Source organism: Sturnira hondurensis, unplaced genomic scaffold (genome assembly GCF_014824575.4).
Source record: "Sturnira hondurensis isolate 20B ecotype Veracruz unplaced genomic scaffold, ASM1482457v3 Scaffold0004136, whole genome shotgun sequence".
Classification (NCBI taxonomy): domain Eukaryota; kingdom Metazoa; phylum Chordata; class Mammalia; order Chiroptera; family Phyllostomidae; genus Sturnira; species Sturnira hondurensis.
The window spans coordinates 5,359,934-5,380,549 of record NW_028076767.1 but is presented as its reverse complement, the minus strand read 5'-3'; the positions used below and the strand labels follow the sequence as shown (position 1 = coordinate 5,380,549).

Genomic DNA, 20,616 nt, shown 5'->3' with positions numbered 1-20,616 from the left:
CAGTATTTCTTATTTTTAATTTTGTATGGTATACATCTTATACAGTAAATTTCAGTATGTTATGTAATGTGTAAATGAACATAGAAACATTGGTGATAATACTCACATGATTTTTACTGACAAGACTGTGCAATGAAAGAAAATTGGAGATCACTGATACAGAGTCACATCTGTGTTCCTATAATTATGTCTCACTGTCCTAAATCTGCCTTTTCTGGAGGCTTTAAGCTGCCAGTTTCCATGCATATGCCCACCTGGGCACAGTCTGCTTAGAATGATGGAGGTTCACCATCTTCATTGACAACCTAATAGTTTTCAGATTAGTTTCATTACCAGAAAGCCTTGGATAAAGCTGAGACTTACTTTCTCATGTGATTGCCCCCTTTCTCACAAATACTGATGGTCACAAAGAGGAGCTAAAGAGGAACAGGGGGTAAGATTCCAGTACCAAGCCCCATTCAGAATGCCTACGAACTATGTCAGAAACACAAGGCAAATATGGGGTTGGGGAGAGAGTATTAGGAAAGGAGATGATGATACTTCAAGTGGGTTTAAAGAACTAAAAAATTAAGTAGGAGAGGAGCCTAAATGGGAGAAACAAATGTAAAAGCACAAAGAAGCAAGGCACGGTTTATATTATGTTAGGTTGACATAGTATACAGAAATTGATGAAAAGACCAGTGGAATAGATACAAAGCCCAGGAAAAAAATACATAAGATAACTTAGTGTAAAGGTGACATCTCTAGTCATTAGGGCAATGACAGATTTTTTAAAAATGATATTAGGACATTTATTTGGAAAAAGAAAAGAACCCCAGGTACTGAAAACAAGGGTAACTAAAGTGTCTGGAGTTCAGTGCTCTAGCCACTTAAATGAAATCTCAATGATGATGAGAACGGCAGCTAACATTTATCGACCCTAATTTGTGCTTTGCATTGTTAAGCACTGTACATCATGAACTCCTTTGGTTCTCCAGGTAACTCTGTAAGTAAGGTAGGCAGTTACTGTATTCATTTAATAGTTAATGAAACAAGGCTCTGACAAGTTAAATAACTGTCAAAATCTTTCTCAGGTATTACCACCTCCTAATTTCAGACAGGTCGCCCTCCCTCCTATTTGCCTACGATGACCCCTTTGACCTTCCCTGTCCCTCTGGGTGGTTGGGTAGCGAGCAGGCCCCTCTGGGGGGCGGGGGGCGGCACTCACATCCATCAGGCACTGCCCTTTGCCCTCCTTGGCCTGGTCCCCCGGCTGGACCGAGGTATTGCTGACTCCTGAAAGCTACCAACTGAAGAAAACTGACCCTCTGATGTGCGTGGTTTCCAGGGAAGTATGGGAACTCCTCTGAATGCGGGGTCCGTGAACAAGGCCGTGGTTATCAGCTGTGTTGGAAACCTTAGGCATCTGTTGGGGAGGATCCTTCTCTCCATCCTCTGCCCGGAGGGTCTGCGCCTAACTGACGGCTGGCTACTGCGCAGGCGCAGCCCTCTAACGTCTATTCCCGCTCTAGCCCCGCCCCCACCTCCAACCCCACTGCCACGCACCGGCTTACAACGCTGCGTGATGCGCATGTGTAGGCGAGGTTCCGGTGCAGGGCTCGCTTCCGGGGCGTGTGGATTTAGCGACTTGGGAGGGTCATTCCAGTTTCCCTTGCTGGTGGGCAGCCAGGCTCCTCAAGCACGGTGACCGATCCACCGGGTTCGTTTTCTAGTCTGCCTGCTTGACCCATCAGAAGTCCTCCGTGCTGCACCAGTTCTTTCTGGAAGACTTAAAATACCAATCGCTACTTCCTTACACTGTCCCCTCAATGAGTTCCCGAGGAATTATGCTGAGTAGAAAAAGCTAATTTCGAAAGATTACACTCTCTATGATTCAATTTATAAGTACAATACTTCCCTAGATTCTTCAACTCCCATACCTGTCTTCTGACTAATAGATTATGAGCTTCTAGAAGGTAGGTACCATGTTTTACTTTTTTTTGTTTTTGTCTTCACACAGACCTAGCAACTTGACCAGGATTAAGTCATCTATTTCAGTCCAGGCTTTATGTTTCATAATAGATTGCAAATAGGCCAGGGGTCCCAAATGCCAGCTAGTTTACTTGGCCATATCACAATCACCTGAGGTATCTTCTAAAAGGTAATTTTCCAGGCACTACCTCAGCTCTATTAAATCTGAATCTCGGGATGGGGCCCAGGAGTTCATGTGTGTTTTGTTCTGCTTGAGGGGAGTGGTGGGGGTGGGGGGGTGCATAGGTATTAATTACTGAGGGGGTGTGTAGGTATTAAACTTTATTTTGCACCCCCCAAATTAAAAACCCACCAGGGATCTTCTCTGTTGACACCTAAGACACTCTTCTAAGTATATCACTGTACCCACACTTGATGAGAGGAGGAAGGTGAGGAAAATGATTATTTTAAGCTAATCATGGAAATATACATTGGTAATGAAATTCTTCCAACTTTCCCCATCATCGTGGCCAAAGGTTTTTTGATAGACACTACTGGATGGTCCCTGATGAAAATGTATGCAGATCCACTAGTACTCAGATTTAAAGTCCAAATCACACTGCCAAAACTTGAAAACTCAAAGGCAACTATGCCTACACTAGTTACAATATTATCAATGTAGCTAGCTTTCCCAATGGCATTCACAACAGCTCCAGAGCTTCTCTATTTTCTAAAATGTGGGAACAAACCCCCTTCAACCCAATATTAGTTTTCTATTGCTGCCACAACAAATTACCACAAATTGCAGCTTAAACAACACACATTGCTACCTTACAGTTCTGTGTGTCAAAAATCTGACACCAGTCTCACCAGGCTGAAACCAAGGTTTCAGGGCTAAATTCCTTTCTAGGAGCCCTAGGGGAGGGTCTGTTTCCTTATTTTTGGCATGTTGGCAGAATTCAATTCCTTAAAGATGTAGGATGGAGCTCATATCTATTTCCTTGCTGGCTGAAGGCCAAAATTCAGCTTATAGAGGTCACCTGCAGTCATTGGCTTGTGGCCCCCTCCTCTTTCTTCAAAGCAATCAACATCACAACTCTCTGACCCTTTGACCCTTCTTTCATCATCAGATGACAATGGAAGTTTGTTTTTAGGGACTCAGGTGTTTACACTGGGTCCACCATATACTACAGGATAATCTCCCTATTTCAAGGTTCACAACCTTAATCACATCTGCAAAATCCCTTTTGCCATGTAATGCTCCAGGAATTGGAACATGGACAGTTTTGGAAGACGTTATTCTGCCTACCACAATCCCCCACATTGGTTTTCTCGTATTTCTCCTTGATGACATTGTTCAGATGCTAAGCCTCAGCTCTAATGAGCATGGCTTCCTTGAAGTCTGCTGACAAGGGGCATCATGAACTCCTGCACTGCCAGCTTCCTGCCACTGTGAAGACCATCATCGCTGATCACAGTGAAAGCTGGAACTGGCAGGATGCCAGTGGACTCACAGTTCAGTGACTGCATGGGAAATTCCCTTTTCAGCAACTCCAGCCTTACAGACAGCAAAATACTCCTACTATGATGCTTACACCAAACTCAGACCTATTCTCAGAGCCATCTCTCTCTATCACCAATTTCTCAACCCTCTTCTTTGCTACAACATTCAGTTGCTTGCTACTCAGGGCTAGCCCAAGTTTTATTGATGCCCTCCAGAGCCTTTGAGACACCTTTCCCCATAGAGTTGCATTATTATCTTCGGTTTTAGGGTTTCATGTCAGTTGAGGCACCACTGGATACAGCTCTGAAGAGACCTTTTCCAGTGCAGGACCCCCATCAAGAGTGAATTTCAAGAACCAAAGATCTCTCTGACAAAGAGCTTAGGAATAGGTACAGTGAATTTCTACTCGTATTTCTTGTCAGAAGTCAATTGAGTGTTAGCTCAACAAATTCATTCCGCCTCTCCTTTAGTTCCCTGAGCTTTTGGCCTACTCAGCTACTCTTTTGCTATATTGTGTTTTTAAAGCTCCCTAAATGATTCTGATGTGCAACCAGCTATGGGAACCACTGATACAGGTTTTAAGGGAAGTAAGGTAGCAAGAACTGTAAGGTAGCAATGTTCGGTTAAAAGACTTTTCAAATGAAAAAGATACATTTTCTTTTTATTAACCATAAAGTGAAGCATCTTTCAAACCAAATTATATTACATTATACTTATTACATGATACACAATGATTAAGTCTGTTTCAAAAAAGACAAATTTCATATTTCAATTAATTCAGAAAGGAGACATCAAAAATAAGTAATGAAGGTCTTTTTTGCCCTTCTTCCCTATTTCCTAAACTTATGTTTAAACCTGATATATCTTTGTAACACTAAAGTTACAGCTTTTTCTGCATTAGTGCTTTTTAAGTTAATGATTATAAATGCACTTAATTTGAGAGAACAGGAAATAAACACTTTCACCTACTGTTTTCTAGCTCATTATCTTCTTTGTCATTAAGATGATAATACTATTGAAATGAATGGGTATAAATTACAGATATAATTTCAACATTTTCCATAATCTTGAGAATTTTTCAGTATTATATAATCAAAAAATCAATTCCAAATATAGCTGTACATATCTTACAAAAATACATTTAAAAGCAAGAATGAGAGAAATTCTAAATCCTGGGTTCTCATTCCTCTGAAGGTGAGCTGGCATTAGGAGGAGGCTTTGATTCCTTTGTCTTTATCAGGATATTCTTCCACATCAGAGGAGAACATCAACTCTGGAAAAGGAAGTGAACAGATCATGTTTAAAATGGTTTGCCAGTACCTCAAAAAGACTTTTATAGTTTAATCATAAACAATCCTTTAAAATAGTGACATAATATATATGAAATATTGACACATATATTATAAAATATATGACACACTGACATATATATTACAAAATAATATAACAACAGAAAATCCTCAACTAAAAGAATTCTTGATAGTAAGATCTGATTTAAAAGGTGAGCTGACAAATGTATGAATTTTGCATTTAAAATTTTGCAAAAGGTAAAAATAAAGAATTTCAAGTTTTAAATATTGTTAACCCCTGGAAAATAAAACAATATATAATGGAGATAATAGAATAATGCTCGCCAGGAAAGTTAAGTCATTTGGAGAATACAGGATCATCACACATCTGAAATGTCTAATTCTGCAGTGGTCATGACAACCTAAAATGTAGGGCACAGATACAGAGGAAGGAGCTGGAGCTAACAAATGAGGTGTTTGCCAGGATATCTTAAATGTGTTATCTCATTTAATCACCATAATGACCCTATAAGGGAGGTTTTAGCATTTCCATTTTCCATTTACTTTTTAGTCTCATGGCAATAAAATGTTATGTAATTCCCAAGGCCCTAAAAGAGAGCACGATTCAGTAAATATTTTGTAAGTAACACACACTTTGTCATTTAGACTGAATACTGCATAAGCCAGCTCAGTCCCAACTACAGTATAGAATATTATTAGTTGACATTTCTACATTTAAACTATTACTTAGCATATATACATAACTTATTAAAATACCAAGAAATATTAAAAAAGAAAATCTCAGGAACCTAATAAAGTTTTCTGATGTAAGTATTCAATGAAAAATATATTTGAATGACTAAAAACTATACTGAGTGAAAGAAAACAGCAAAATACATAAACCCTAAGAAGATTTAAAAAATACTTTACATATATCAAAAGAAATAAAGCAACAGGATATTTAGTGAAGCAACATAAGAATGATACCAAAAGGTACATATGTAAATGAAAATACAAGACTACATTTTTTGTCTTGATTTTTACAAATGGAAATGCTGGGGAAAGTCTCAGTTCTAAGACTTTTGAGACAGTTTGTAATCAGATCATCAAATTGCACTGGTATTTTGACCTTGTGAAGTATAAGACTGAAGTATTAGTACACCTGCAACTAATACAAAATAATGTCAAAAGTAAACTGTAATAAAAAATAAAACAAAATAAAATAAAGAAATACTTTGATTGGAGAATAGGAGAAATGAAGAGCAAGGATGTTCTATAAAATTTTCAAAGGGTTCCAAAGAAAACCCCCTAAATACACACCAGGGCCACAGAAGGCCCTCATTTAATGCTTTGGGATTCCCACCCGCCTAGACACTCCTCCCTGTTTCTCTTGACACTGTTTCACCACTTTACCATCACTGTTTTTGTGTTACTTTAACTATGTCTTTGCTATGACAATACTATAAGCTATAGCCATTAAAAGATTTCTAAAATCATTACAGAAGATTTCATTATATGTCCATACTATTTGTTCTTTTTAGAAATTATTTATTTATTTTCTTTTAGAGTGAGGGGGAGGGAGAAATTTATTTTCTCCAATCAGTTGATTGGAGAAAGAGGCTAAAGCTGTTGGAGGTAAACATCAGTGTGTGGTTGCCTCTCATGTGCCCCCCTACTGAGGACCCAGCCTGCAACTCAGGCATGTGCCCTGACTGGGAATCGAACTGGGGACCCTTTGGTTCACAGGCCAGAACGCAACCCACTGAGCCACACCAGCCAGGGCTATTTGTTCTTTAATACCTTCACTAAGATCCATGCCTGGCCTATAGGACAAAAAAAGCCAAGATAATCCAACCAGAATGGCCACCACCAGGTTCACCACGATCCATGGCTGCAGAACCCGTTCCTCAGCTCCTGCTGCCCTAAAGATACAGAAATACTCATTATTAATGTCTTTATTTTTGTTCATATATCTAAATATATCCATTTAATAAACTTTAAAAACACAGCAGTCTTCATCTACAGGGATAACAAAAGAATGAAATAAAATGATACCCTATAAAATATACCATATATATTATGAATATATATCATGAGAACAAAGGTTCAAAGGTTATTATCGAATTCTAAACAGATGTGCTTTGTACACTGAGATAAATTGAAATTCAGTGTTGCCAAAAACTTTTCTAAATTTACCTTCCAACTATGTTGTTACCTACTCTTCACGAAGTATCTTTCCTTTCTCTCTTTACCTCATGCTTTTAGTCACTCTCTCAAAAAGACTGCCCCTCTTGAGTTTTGCAAACTGGAATCTCAGCCTCCTCTTAGCGTCTAGGTTGGCCAGTGCTCTGAGGAGGTTGGCACTCCCTGGTCTGCTCTCTTTCCAGCACTGCCTGGTTTTCCTACTCTCTCCCAGCTACTCACTGTCATCACTATTCTTGGGTATAAGGCTCTGGATTGGGGGTAAGGGTATAGGGTTTTTCCAGTTCATTGTGTAATGACATATTTTAAAACCGCAACTTAAAGAGATTTAAAACAGATTTGTAAAAAGAAGACATTTCATTAAAAATGTAAGTGTTTGTAACAATACTTATCCACTAACCAAAGGAATAGACATTTTCTTGCCACAATTTTGGAGATAAAGACAGGGCCTTTATTATTTTTTATAGATAATGATATCATTCTAATCCTTCCACTCTTTTACATTTATCTATTATTCACATTATCACTGTTATTACCATCATTACTACCATTATCAGTGTTACTACTCCCATTACCACTGTTATTGCCATCATTACTCCCATTATCAATGTTATTTTACCCTCAACAATTGCCAGTGCTACTGTGGATCTTACCAGAGGCTACCATTAACAGAAGAAGGTGTGTAAAGGTGTATTCTGTCACTTGTCATTTGCTGACTCAGAGATAGTATGAGAGCAGTAAAGTACACTGAGAAAAAGATAAATGAAATTACTAATAATGTATTTTTAACAGCCAAGTTTATTTTGAATGTATAGATTACTTTAAGGAAGAAAAATAATCTGTACTTTAGGGAATGACAATATAAAAATAATCCATTTGATCAATTTCAACAGGCTGGATTATTTTTCAAGAACACAAAGTGACCTTTTGAGATACTCACTATTTCATCATTAGAACTGACTAGAATCTAGATTTCTTAAGAAATTAAGTAATTGACTCAAGGTCCTAAAAGTAGTTTTATTAATATTTTCATAACTTAGAATAAAATGTGTTCCAAATTATCCAAAAGATAAAAAATATTATTTATTACTGGAATGTCATTGCCAGCTCAATCTGTTTAATGTCAAGTAGAAAATTCAAAAGTTAAATATTATTTAACATAGAACAAATTAACTCTTAAGTTATTTAGTTCAACCTCTTTTGAAAAATAACTTAATCAAAATTATGCTTAACATGTTTTTTTCAATATAAATTCTACTAAACATCTATAAGTAATGTTTATAGGTAGCAGTAATATAAAATCTCTTAGAAAATAAAATTAAACTTTTCCTTGTTCAAAATTACAATGTAACTCAAGTACAACATCAAATTAAACTATTTACTCACAGAAAGAGGCTAAAGCTGTTGGATCCAGAGCAAGAAAATTTCGGATTGCTACTGATGTTTTGGCAAAGTCAATCCTAGAAAATACAAAAGTCTCTTGTCACAGTGCAACTGTAAACTTCTTATAAAACTGTATTCTCTTTAGTGTTTCCTTCTCTATTCTAATGCTACTACATTTATTTTCTCTTACTAAGCCTTAGATAGCCACAGTTTATTTGGAAATTGGGTCTTTACAGATGTGATCAAGTCTAGACAAGGCCATTAGAATGGACCATGGCCTTGGAATCCAATATGGCTTGTGTGCTTATAAGAGAAAGAAACACATTTCCTTGGCTGGGTGGCTCAGTTGATTGGAGCATAGTCTCACACAACAAAAGGTTGTAGGTTTAATTCCCAGTCAGGGCACATGCCTGGGTTATGGGTTTGATCCTGAGTCAGGGTGTGTATGGGAGACAACTGACTGATGTTTCTGTTTCTCTCAGCCTCCCTCTCTCTCTCAAATCAATAAAAACCATATCCTCAGGTGAGGATTAAAAAAAGAGAAAGAGAGGAGGCCCAGACACAAAGATATACAGAGAAGACTGTTATGTGACAGAGAGGCAGAGATTGGAGTGGTACATCTTCTAGCCAAGGAACACCAACCAATGCCAGCAACCAGGAGAAGCTAGGAGAGAAGCATGGGACAGACTTCCTTGGAGCCCTCCGTAATGGAATGAACCTTGCTAAATAACCCTTTGATTTCAGACTTAGCCTCCAGTTCTGAGAGAATAAATTTCTATTGTTTTAAGCCACTCAGTTTGCTGTATTTGTTATAGCAACTGTAAACTGATACAATATCCAAACTCCCATCTGTTCCTGATTCAGGTGATTTAGATTACATTTGGGACTTTTTGAGTTATTACATTTGGAAGAAATTTTGAACTTAGAGTTGATGCTGAAATGAGTTAAGACTTTGGTTATTTTTTTCTTTTACAGTATAACCACTCCCAACCTCCCAAAATAACAAAAACAGACTGGCCTAAAAGTCAGTCAAATAATATTAATATCCTATAATTCTGTTTTGAAAACTGTCATAGTCAGTGACAGACATTGCTCAACATTTGCTCCTGAAGAAAAGTTAGTGGGACCTATAGTCAAAACAGTCTTACCTGTCAAAAGCTGAAATTGTACTTAGAGCCAAAAGCAAGTAGAGAAGACTCTGGAATGGATATGCTAAGGGCTTGTATTGTTGCAGAAGGTTTGAGAGGTTAGAAAGCTGACTTCCTGCTAGAGCATATATCACAGTAATATTCCACACAGCACAGCCAGCCAAGAAACCATGGGAACAAAGACCAACCATCCTGAATGGAAAAAGGGTTTTATTATTATACATGAATTACTACAGTAAAAAGCTAAAATATTTTAAGATTTTATTCCCATAAGAGTAAAATTTGCCATTTCACAAAAAACAAAAACATGCTTTTTATTTTTACTACATGGAAGGCAGATTATTAACCAGTGGTGAACAATCAACACTTTAAAGAAAATTTGTTTTAAGAAAAGTCCAGCAAAAGCAGCCACCTGAAAGCCCGGTGCACTGAAAGTGCAACATCTCTGGTCGTCCAGGAAGGCTTTGTGTCCAGGGTCACATCTATGTTTTCTGTGGTCTTTATCAACTCTGAACGGTCAGTGGCCTGGAATCGCCCTAAGAACACATTACACAACTATTAATTAACAAAAGAGAACCTTGATAGTCTTTTTTTATTATTCCATACTTAAGAATCCTTAGATGAATATGAAATTTTGCTGTTTTTCTCTCTAAAAATCCTCCCTGACTCAGTTCCTATTTCAAAAGGCTCTTTACTTTCAGTTGCTTAAACACAGTGCTTTTTTCATCTTTAGGAAAAATAAACAATGCCTGTGTGCTTTCTTCTCAAACCAAAATGATGTTGAAGTAACAGTTTTAGAAACTGATTATATTTAATGAAATACAATAATGAACTTCCAACTGAAAAAAAAAGTCTAGCAACCTTTAACACGACAAAGTCTAAAATATTCTAATTTATAGATTTTAGAAGTACTAATGTTCGAATGTCAACCAAATAAAGGCAAGTCAACATTTGAAAACACTTTACATTTCTTAGAAGATACCAGTGTATGTAGATGGTACTCTGTGATGACAGAAAGGAAATGGGTTGTTTCCTAAATTTGTTTTAGGAAGATCCCTGTGAAAAGTATCAGTTCAAATGTCAGCACTGCAACACTGCAAGCAGAGCTTGACTCTTTCACTGTTGGCAAGGAGGTCCCTCCTCATTCGCTTACCAACCCAAAAATGGACCTCAGGCAGCAACAAGGTCTGTTTCAATCATACTTGCCAACCCTGGCTGCCAGGTAGTTTGGAGAACACAGGCAGAGGTGCATCACATAATTTTCCCTAAGCAAAGATAACTTCTGGACAGACACTCATATTTTTTTGATCAGTTACACCTAGTGGGGAAGTTTCTGTGCTAAGGGAGGCAAGAATAAAAACAACTGAGTGATTATGCTTGATAATAGTTTGAAGTAAATTAAATGGCTGCCTGGTATGCTAGTAAAAGCACGTGACTAGAAGTCATGAAAGCCTGAGTTTCAGTTCTGCACTAATCAACTGTGAGACCCAGGTAAGCCCCTAGGTCACAGTGAGGGACCTCACTGGCAAAGGTCCCTCAGATGGGATACTACAGAACCACAATTTTAAAACAACTTACATAAAATCTAAATTGTAAATGTCTAGGACTAAGCTTTTTTTCAGAGGCGTTCTTTATAAAAGCGGGATATTCATAGCATACACATATCCACGGGAGGAGCATGTGGCCATGATCGTGCCTCTCGAAAGCTTTTCTTAAAACACTGCAAATGCAGTCTTACAACCAGTGCGTGCTACAGAACATCAGAACTGTTGTCCAAAAGAATTTACGGCTATAATGGTGTACTTCTTATTTAATATGGTAATATAATCATGTATGTTCTCTCATTTGTTTTTAATTATAGAATTTATATCATTATCTGGCCCACCACCTACACCATTACTAACTGCAGAAAACTAATAAAGTAAAACAAAGAATAAAAAAATGGGTGGAAGATAAGAGATTTTTTTAATTACCCAAAATACTGTAACCCAGAAATTATATAACAACCAGAATTAATATTTTGGCATATTTCCTTCTTTTGTCCTATGTGTTCTATAGTTGAGATCAAAGTATATGTGTGTGTATATTTATTTTTCATTAGACTCCACAAAATGTAAAATTCTCCCTAAATATTGTTTTTAATGATACAAATTTTATTGTATATATAGAGCATACCTTACTGAAATTATTCCTTGGCTTTTTTATGTTTAGGTTATTTCCAGTTTTTTGTTCTCATGAATTACAGTGTGATGAATAGCACTGTGCATAAATTTGTCTTTGTTTTTGCTTATTTCCTTAATTCAGATTTCCAGAAGTATAAATCCTAGGTCAGGTGATATCCTTGCATACTTCTTAAAGTGCTCACGTTTGAAAACAATGAACCACTTACGGCTTTTTTCCACAAACACTTTGCCTACAGGCTGGCTAATGCCAGTGGGTGCAGTGAACACAGACTGTTGTTCGGGACTACTTTGTTCATCAGTAATTATGTCTTCATCTTCTACTCCCAGCTCGTTGGCATACTGCAATTCTGCTGGCTGTTTTCTCCTGTCATCAGGGAGAATGTTAAAAAAAATCGATGATTATTGAATTTTTACAGACTTACATAAGGAGGTACCTTTAAGTAGAATGAAAAGAGCCCTGGACTTCAAGTGTTTTGGATTTTACTCAAACAGATCAGTTATTAACTGTCATTTGCCGCAAGTCACCTATATTTCTGTTGGCTTCAGTTTTCTCTTCGGGACAATGAAGTGACTAAATTAGATTTGTAAGGTTCTTTTCAAACTTAAAATTACATCATTTCATATATATACCAATTACTAAGCATAGGGTCATTTCTAAATTCAAATAACAGTGTTATATAACTTCCAGCGTACTTATTTAAAGCATGCCATTCTATTTATCTGATACAATTCCCTATGCTAAAATACACATTTTTACTTCTTGCTGAAATAGTCATAATTTGAATTCTGTTAACATGAGAAAATAAATTGTAATCACCTATTTTATTATTACCTTTAATTTTTAATATCTTTATTATGTAATTTTTTGCTACTTATATGGAATGTTATATTTGTGTTATTCCTTTTTAAGAGACTGTTCCTAAGAATTCTTATTTAAGTACAATATTTTACCTTTCTCAGTGGTTTACACTTTTTGAATTTATCATCAGACTGGTTTAAGTGATATTTTTGTAATACTACTTAACCTAGAGATATACAACTGCAAGTATTTATAAGACCTAATCAGAAGCTTTTGTTGGCAAGAGCTCCAAATCAAGCATCAGAGCCCCTGAAGAATATTTAGAAGATACAGTAAGTTCTTACTTAGTCTTCCTGCGAGGTTTTTGAATAACTGGCTCCTCAGCTGGCTCCCCATCGATGCCATTTTCATTTCGTAACAAAGGTGGACTAGACGTCTTCTGGGTGAAGGCAGTCTCCAATTCTACAAAAAGAGTAAATTTTCAAATTACAATAATGTAAAAAGAAAAGTAATGTACAAGACTTTCGTAATACAAAAGAACTTTAAAAAATTTAATTGGGCAAATCATTTTTTAGTGTCTTACACATCTATTTTTAAAAATTTACACCTTTAAACACACAAGATTTGAAATTGCAATGCTAAAAAATATGGAAAAACATTGCATAATTCAACAGGGGCACACATGAAAAAATGTGAGAACAAGAGGCACAGAATGACGTTATGCTGTCATAAGCCAAGGACAGCTAAGAACCACCAAAGTTAGAAGAAGGCAAGGATGGATTCTTTCCTAGAGCCTTCAGAGGGAGCGTGGCCCTGTGCACACCTTGCTTTTGAACTTCTATCCTCCAGAACTGTCAGAGACTAAATTTCTGTTGGTTTAAGTCACCCAGTTTGTAGTAATCTGTTATGGAGCCCTAAAAATTAATACAACATATTTTACAAAATGGGATCCTCTATACATACTCTTTTATAGCCTTTGTTTTTGACTCAACAATATATTACTGATGGTTTTCCATGTCACCATATCACTTTAACAATCCTGTTAATGGTTATTTGTTTTCTATTGAATGAATAAAATGTTTTATTAGCCAGGATCCCATTGTTAAATGTTTGGTATTACTAGTTTCTACTCTTATAAATAATATTGCAGTTAACATCCTTTAATTACTATAGCTATTATAGTTATTTCTATTCCTATAAATTCAAACAGGCTATACCAATTTATACTCTTAGCAGCAGCATATGAGTGTTCCCATTTCTCATCAACACTTTTGGATTTTGTAAGTTTTAAAAAGCATTGCCAATTTGATAGGCAAAATAAATGATATTTTGTTTATCTTGTGAAGAGTGCCTGGGACATAGTATTGTTTATCTTGTGAACAGTGCCTGGGACATAGCAAAACTCAATAAATGTTGGCTGTTGCCTTATATCATTGTTAATAGAGAACCAACCATTCTCCACTAATCTCAAATGTCCATTTCATCATATGCTAAATTCTTATACACATCAAGATCTAAACTTTCTATTTTAGTCCTGAATTCGTACCACTTCCCTTACAGAGACACTCTAAAGTGTTCTTAACTTATCACATTAGAGTTACTCTAGTGATAAAAATTTTAAGAAAGAAAAAAAATGAATATAGGAGGAAAAAAATGGGAACAGACAGGTTTTTAATAATACACCCGAAATCACAATTGCTTTCACAACCTACCCTTGTTTTTACATACCAAGAGGTAGCCTTGTCTTCTTCTGTCTTCTTTGAAAAGGAGCTTCTACATGCTCCTTGGGTTCTTTAAGTGGTGGCTCACTGCTCTCAGATGGCCTCTGAACAGCAGTCTGAGCAAGGCCTTCCAAAGAAGCACTCGCTAAAGAAATACAGAGTGGAAAACATGGGATAACTTGAGCGGAGATCACCGAGTCTTCAGAAGATGAAAAAAGAGAGAACTGGAATGTTCCCTATATAATCACTCCTTCTCCTACAGAACTGATTATGCCCCAAATCTTGATTTCTTTCTTCCTCACCTGTAACTTCAGGTTTTAAGTTGAGAAAGGAAATAAATGAGGGAACAAGGGAAAATGAACAAGAAAAAGGGGTGGGTGCTAGGACGAAGAACAAAAGAAGGAGAGGTGGAGAATCTGCTTCAGAATTTTCAACAAAGTAAAACATAATAGTAAAACATAAACATTACTGTAGAGAATTTTCCTATTTGTCTTATGCCTTAAGAATTATTAGCCTTTATATAGTTTAGTACTTCATTACTAAATTAACACATGATAACATCATCATGGACAACTGGGGTTAACAGATAATTTATAAATCTCTTCATTTGGTCATTCATTTCAGTCTCTCCCTTCATCAAGTCTTTGAACAGATTTTGACACATTTTGCCAGATTTGAATTTTACTTGACTATATTCCTGTGTCCATGTTCTTCAAAAAAGAAATATAAATGTATTAATAAACAAAAATATGCTTAAACTCATTAGTATTCAGATAAATGAAAACTAAGCACATTTTGCCCATTAAATTGATAAAAATTTTCAAAAAATTGATATTGTCCAATGTTGTCAAGGGTTTAGTGAATGTGATACTCAAACTGTTGATGGCGATAAATAACTAAAGCTTCCTTGAAGGCAGTTTAGCACGATCTTATCATATTACTAATGCACATGTCCTTTCTCTACTATTTTACTCCTAGCAACCCATCCTGCAAAAACAGCTCTTCTTCTCCACCACCCACTATTGTAGAACTAGAGCAAAACTAGAGCAGTGAAAAACTGAAATAATCGAAATGAACAGTTTTAGTGACCTAGCAACATATCCTCTTTTACGTCTAGGGCACCGACTTTTACCAAAAAAAAAGTGCTGGCAGCTGGGACAGAGCAGTATTTGTGCTCCAAACTCTTGTCTTTATTGCATCCTCCACCTGAGACCTTCCTAAATCCAGATGAGCATGTCTGTATTTAACGGTGAGTGCATTTTTAGAACCTGGCATTTCAGTATCTTTGTGAATCTAAGTCTCTTTGCACCTCTTTTCTTTTTATCTATGTCTATATGTTTTTCTCTTTCTATGCATCCATCTCTATTTCTTTTTTTCTCCATTTATTCCTCCATCTGTTATGAAATCAATGGTAAGCCAAAGTAAGTTTCTGACCAAGTGTAAGGTCTGAGCAGCTATGAGATTTAAGCTTATCCAGCTGTGGAGGCAAGACCAATGAGAGTGAAAAAAAGCTAGAAGCACAATATTGGAGGCTACCACGATAGCTAAAGTTAGAAGAGGATAGCTAAGGTCTAACAGTGTAAGGTTAGAGCTCAACTACCTACAGTTGTGACAGTGGAAATGAAAGGGGAAAGGGACAAAAGATGCCACAGAAGAAGCAAGCAAGTAGAAACAGCAAGTAGAGTGAAGGGACCAGTGAGAGGTGACCCTAAGGTTTCCAGCCTGGGTGACTGGAGAGTGGTGGGTTCCATTAACAGAAATTTGTGGGAAGTAAAAATTGATTTATTGTTGAAGATGATGAATCCTGAATGAGTGAGTCAGAGTTACTGACAGAACATCCAGGATCATTAGTGCATAACTCAAATGAAAAGGAGTTCACAGGACTTGCACATTACTGAAGCTTAATACCTGGATGGCAAGGTCCTGTCTCCAGACTCGTGTTCTATTCTCTGACTACAATGACATACCCAAGAACCTGTGACTCTACATCCAGTATCCTGTTCAAGGGTCTGAAACCAATCATAGCTTAAGACAACTTAATGTTTTCTAGAGATAAAAGGCTTCCCAGAGTCCAAGACTGTAGTGGAAGTAAGAGTATTGGTGGCCCAACCCTTTGTTTTATGAATCCTTCTAGACTCTCTTCAGGCTGTCCACTGCCTTGTCCCTTACCACCATCAGGAACCCCTTTGCTTCAAAGTGACCTTGATTCTATCCTCAAGGCAGCAGTGACTTGTCTCTCCCTGATCTGTGATGTTTATTGTGCCTGAAGTCCTGGAAGAACTTGGGATTCCATGTAGCAAAGAACAACTTCTTACCTAGTGTAGTTTTTGTTCTTGGCTTCTTTTTCTTAGGACGACTAAGTGGAATATCATCTATAAAACAAAAAGAACAACAGAAAAGACTGCCTAAAATCCTATGAAGGGAACAACCAAATGGGAACTTTTAATAGGGGAAGAAGGCAAGAAAATGAAAAAGGTCAGAGAGACTTTGACACAGTTAGAAACTGTGACATACAAAGTGTGCTCACCAGATAGTCATCTTATCCCCTACACTTCCCATCCCCCTAGCTCTCAGGTGTGGCTTATGATTGCTTCTGGCCAGCAGGCTGTGAGAGAAGTGATCTGTCATTTGGAGGCCCAAGCATTGAAAGAGCCAGTGAGAAATCCTCTGGCTTTCTCTTCCTTTGGTGTGGCAACTGGGGAGACCTCATGTTAAGATGGCAGAACCACAAAAGGAAGTAGACTGAATCACTGCCATCATTAGTGAAGAGGTAGTAACAGGCAAATGCCCTGATTTGTTGCCATAATGGACTTTGGACTAACCAGAAATAACCCTGCATGATATTAAGTCACTGAGATTTGGGGGGTTAGTGTAGCATGAGCCAGTCTATCCTGACTAAAAGAGACAAAGGAAGATGCGATCTCTAAGACAGTACTACAAACTAGCCAAGAATTATGACCTGGGGGACTCATTCAAGGATGAGTGCTTTTATACTTTTATCATATTATTAAGGTCAAATATCAACCATATCACAGTGTTATTTATTAACAATCATATAAAAAGGGTGCCATAGATTATTATGATAAAAAGATATTGCAGTATTATAAATTATATCATTCATATTAAATTTTAAGAGAAACATTAATAAATTAAACTTTTAAACATCAAATAACTACATTTAAAAAGTTTTACATTAACAGTGAACTAACTCACCTTTAATATCACTTTACATGACACCGACCAAATTTAACAGGGCAAAGACAAAAAGAAAACTCTATTAATTAGAAATCTATTATGTTGTCAGACTGAAAACTGACTTAAATAATTACAAATCTAAAATAGAATTAGCTTTCACACAAAGTCTGCTAATTTACAAATTAGTTTATTTACAAATAATCTTTTAAAATAAGACTGTAAATAAAAACCCCAATATTTTCTGAATCTACATGTACATATTCCCTACTACCTATGAATAAAGTGGATTAAACAGATTAAGAACTCTTTGTCACTGATTAAAATCAGCTTAAACTTGGAGAGAACTATTCTTGCAAACAAAAGGTCAGAATTCTGACAAACAAGATACTTAAACATTTAGAATGGATCCATTATTCTGACATTCAGGCTTTGAAACGGAACATTTAACTGTCATCCTAATGATTCATGGATGTTTCACCATTAAACTGTTAAAAAGGCTTTTACTAAAAATTTCAAGAAGTCTTTTCTGAAGCATTTAGTTTTGCAATGGTAGTTGATTTTTCACTTTATATTAATTTTGCATTTGAAAAAGTAATCAAATTACTGTAAATTACTTTTACCTTGGCACAGGTGGAAGGGCTCGTGGAGGACGCTATGGAGAAAAGAAGAAAATTACTTGTAAGTAAAAGCCTAGAGCATTTTTACATCTGATAGTTCAGATCTTTTGATTACCCTGTTCATCAGTGAAATCCACGAGTCTCAAATGGGCAATATTTAAATTTCACCTACCTATTCTAAATTACATATAAAATTCTTTCCCTTCTGTGTGCCTTTTTATCTACAACCCAGGCACTGAGGATACATTAATGAACAAAACAAAGAGATCCTGCTTTCATGAAAAGGGTTCATGACATTCTAGTGGTTCAGTATATATATATATTAATAAGTGGGGAGGATGTGGGTTTCTACTTTAGTTAGGAAAAGTCTCTCTCAGATATCTGAAGTGAAAACTGATTTTTTAAAAGAGCCTACATTTTTGACAAAGGAAAGCAAATACAAAAGCCTTTAGGAGAGAATGGACTTAAGAGTGTTCCAGGTAAAAGGAGTAAGGCTGCAGCAGTTATCATGGAAAGGTAGGTAGGCAGAGGCCAAATTAATTAGGGTTCGGAAGACGGAGGGAAGGAATCTAGAATTTGTCTTAATTCAGTAGGAAGCCAAAGGAGGTTCTAACCCACACAGTAACATACTTTTTGAAAAGATCGCTCTGAGTACAGGATGAAGAATGCATCTCAAGACAGAAAGAGTCAGGGGAGGGGGAGACTTTTGCCGCACTTGACACGAGTAAGAAGAGTTGTGTTTGCAGTTCGGTGAGAGTATAGTTAAGAAGCATTCTGAAATCTTTCAAAATAAAATACTAACATTAATGCCTAGAAATTATTTTAATGTTCCAAGTATCTCATGCTGCTTGCAGAAAACCCTGATTCAAAAGGGGTAAATTTTAGTCATTTTTGTAGTTCTGCAGCTGTCCTGTTTAGCAATCCATTCGTTTAAAATGTGTTTTAATATAAACGCTACAAGATGAAGGCAAGGCATGCTGTGTTAACACTATCCAGTAACCAAAATTACAACAGGGAAAGTACGGTAGTTAACACGACAGCGCTTTTGTTCTAAAGATGCTATGAATAGCCTTCTATGCAAGGCTCAGTTCACACAACTCCACATTTTAAAAGTCTCGCAAAAATCGCGAACCACCTATCCAAAAACCCAAACTTCAAGCCTCTCGAAAATAGAACGGTTCAACAGAACACAGAATCCAAATAACTTAAAAGTAATTAAGGCTCGCTTACCACCTGCTTCTTTCCCATTCTTTCTAAACTCCCCCGCAGCGCTCAAACCTGCCCCAGCGGGCCCCGCGCGCAGGCGCAATGCGTCAACGGGCTGTTTCGCCCAGGCGCGGGGGCCCGAAGCCCCCTTCCGTGCCAGGCCGACGAGAGCGAGTGAGGGGAAACAGCGCCCTTCGATAGGGTTTTGTTCTACCCCCAGCCAGAAAAGGGGCGTTGGAGTCGCGACTGAGGAGTCCGGAAGGCGAGACTCCAGAAAGCGTGGGGTAGTGATCACGGTTTTCTCTATGGTTTCCCAAGTGATTTGTTCGAGACGTGAGAGAAGACCACGATTAAAAGTCTCCGCTGGCCAAAAAGCGATCTCTTTCCCTGGCGGGTAAATGCCCTCCGGGAGGAATTGCCTCGCCGGCAGCGCGGAACCCGCAGAGGCCGGGGCCACACGGAGAGGAGGCGTCGTCATGGCAACACGCTCAACCAGGCCCGGGAAACGTCACTCCTGGCTGCGGAAGTTCGGGTCTCCGCTTTGGGATGAATTTACTGCCCTGGCTCGAATCCAACCTCGTCGGCGCCGAAGGCGGTCGAGGCACAAGTCTACAATCCGGCCTCTCCAGTTTTGACCAGCCAGCGCGCTGGCGTCGGCCCCGCCCCAGGGGTAGCTTCGGCATTAGAGCTGCACCCTCCTTCCCGACCACCGCTCCTGGGGAACGTGCGGCTCACTGCTCACCGTGTGGTTCTCCAGCGGAAGCCCAGAGTGGTCCCTCATGGTGCCCTCCCCGCTGCGCTCCCTCGGCGGGGAGACTAGGCCCGAGCCTAGTTCCCCGAGACACCGTGGCCTCCTGGACCTGCGGGAGGCGGGAACTTTGTGGCTCCTAACTGCGCCACCGCCCCCGGGACTGGGTCTCTGACTGCCTCCGCCCCGCCCGGAGTTCCCGGGATTCAGAGTTCGGGATGCACGCTCTTCGCCACCGGGAGGACTCAGTTGCACTTCGGAAGCGGCGAGGGAGGAGGGCGGGTATTGATTTTTCTCCAATTTCTTACCCCTCGGAAAACCCTTTTCTCAAAGAAGCACAACATAAAATCAGATCTGGCCTCACTAAGTTTCAATAAGAATGACCTAATTTTCGTTATGTTTGATTTTTTAAAGAAAGATAATATTCGCTTTAATAAGAAACTACAAATATTTTGAAGCATGCCCTCTTTTATAGTTAAGGGTAGGGGATGGCTTGGATGTGGAGAAAATGCAGTATATACAGGGTCAGGAAGGGACTGGAAGTCTCGGACCTAGGGAAGAAAAACAAGACTTCTTGGAATAACATTCTCATCTTGTGGTTTCCTCAGATTATTGGTCTCTAGGACTAAAATTCATTGTCCTGTCCTAATTTAGGCATAAAAGTAGATACT

The 20,616-nt window shown here is 38.0% G+C and overlaps 2 protein-coding genes across 3 annotated transcripts in view; both read right to left on the bottom strand.

Annotated features, from left to right (window-relative positions):
• Positions 1 to 1,444, bottom strand: part of CATSPERT (catsper channel auxiliary subunit tau) — an 80,054-nt gene extending 78,610 nt beyond the window's left edge. Inside the window, exon 1 of the mRNA XM_037044685.1 lies at positions 1,208 to 1,444. Within this exon, the coding sequence (XP_036900580.1) occupies positions 1,208 to 1,213 (6 nt within the window). The 5' untranslated portion in view covers positions 1,214 to 1,444. The remainder of the gene's footprint in view (positions 1 to 1,207) is intronic.
• Positions 1,445 to 4,097: 2,653 nt separating this feature from the next.
• Positions 4,098 to 20,033, bottom strand: TMEM237 (transmembrane protein 237). Of its 2 annotated transcripts, none has more exons than XM_037043608.1 (13): positions 19,940 to 20,033; positions 17,995 to 18,026; positions 17,393 to 17,403; positions 16,495 to 16,551; positions 14,187 to 14,324; positions 12,803 to 12,920; positions 11,866 to 12,023; positions 9,889 to 10,012; positions 9,477 to 9,668; positions 8,332 to 8,405; positions 7,599 to 7,692; positions 6,544 to 6,665; positions 4,098 to 4,727 (listed from the first exon to the last, which is right to left on the bottom strand). In XM_037043608.1, exons 1-13 carry the CDS (start codon positions 19,976 to 19,978, stop codon positions 4,660 to 4,662), a joined length of 1,227 nt encoding a protein of 408 aa, XP_036899503.1. In that variant the 5' UTR covers positions 19,979 to 20,033; the 3' UTR covers positions 4,098 to 4,659. The 2 variants fall into 2 exon arrangements, with proteins under 2 accessions (XP_036899503.1, XP_036899504.1); XM_037043609.1 differs by lacking the exon at positions 19,940 to 20,033 and adding an exon at positions 19,222 to 19,330.
• Between the last annotated feature and the right edge of the window lie 583 nt (positions 20,034 to 20,616).

Coding starts and splice junctions, on each gene's coding strand:
- TMEM237 (XM_037043608.1), bottom strand. CDS start 19,978: ATGAGGGACCACTCTGGGCTTCCGCTGGAGAACCACACG. Junction 18,027..19,939: donor TTCCGCTGGAGAACCACACG/GTGAGCAGTGAG, acceptor TTTTCTCCATAG/CGTCCTCCACGAGCCCTTCC. Junction 4,728..6,543: donor AGGCATGGATCTTAGTGAAG/GTATTAAAGAAC, acceptor TTCCTTTTCCAG/AGTTGATGTTCTCCTCTGAT.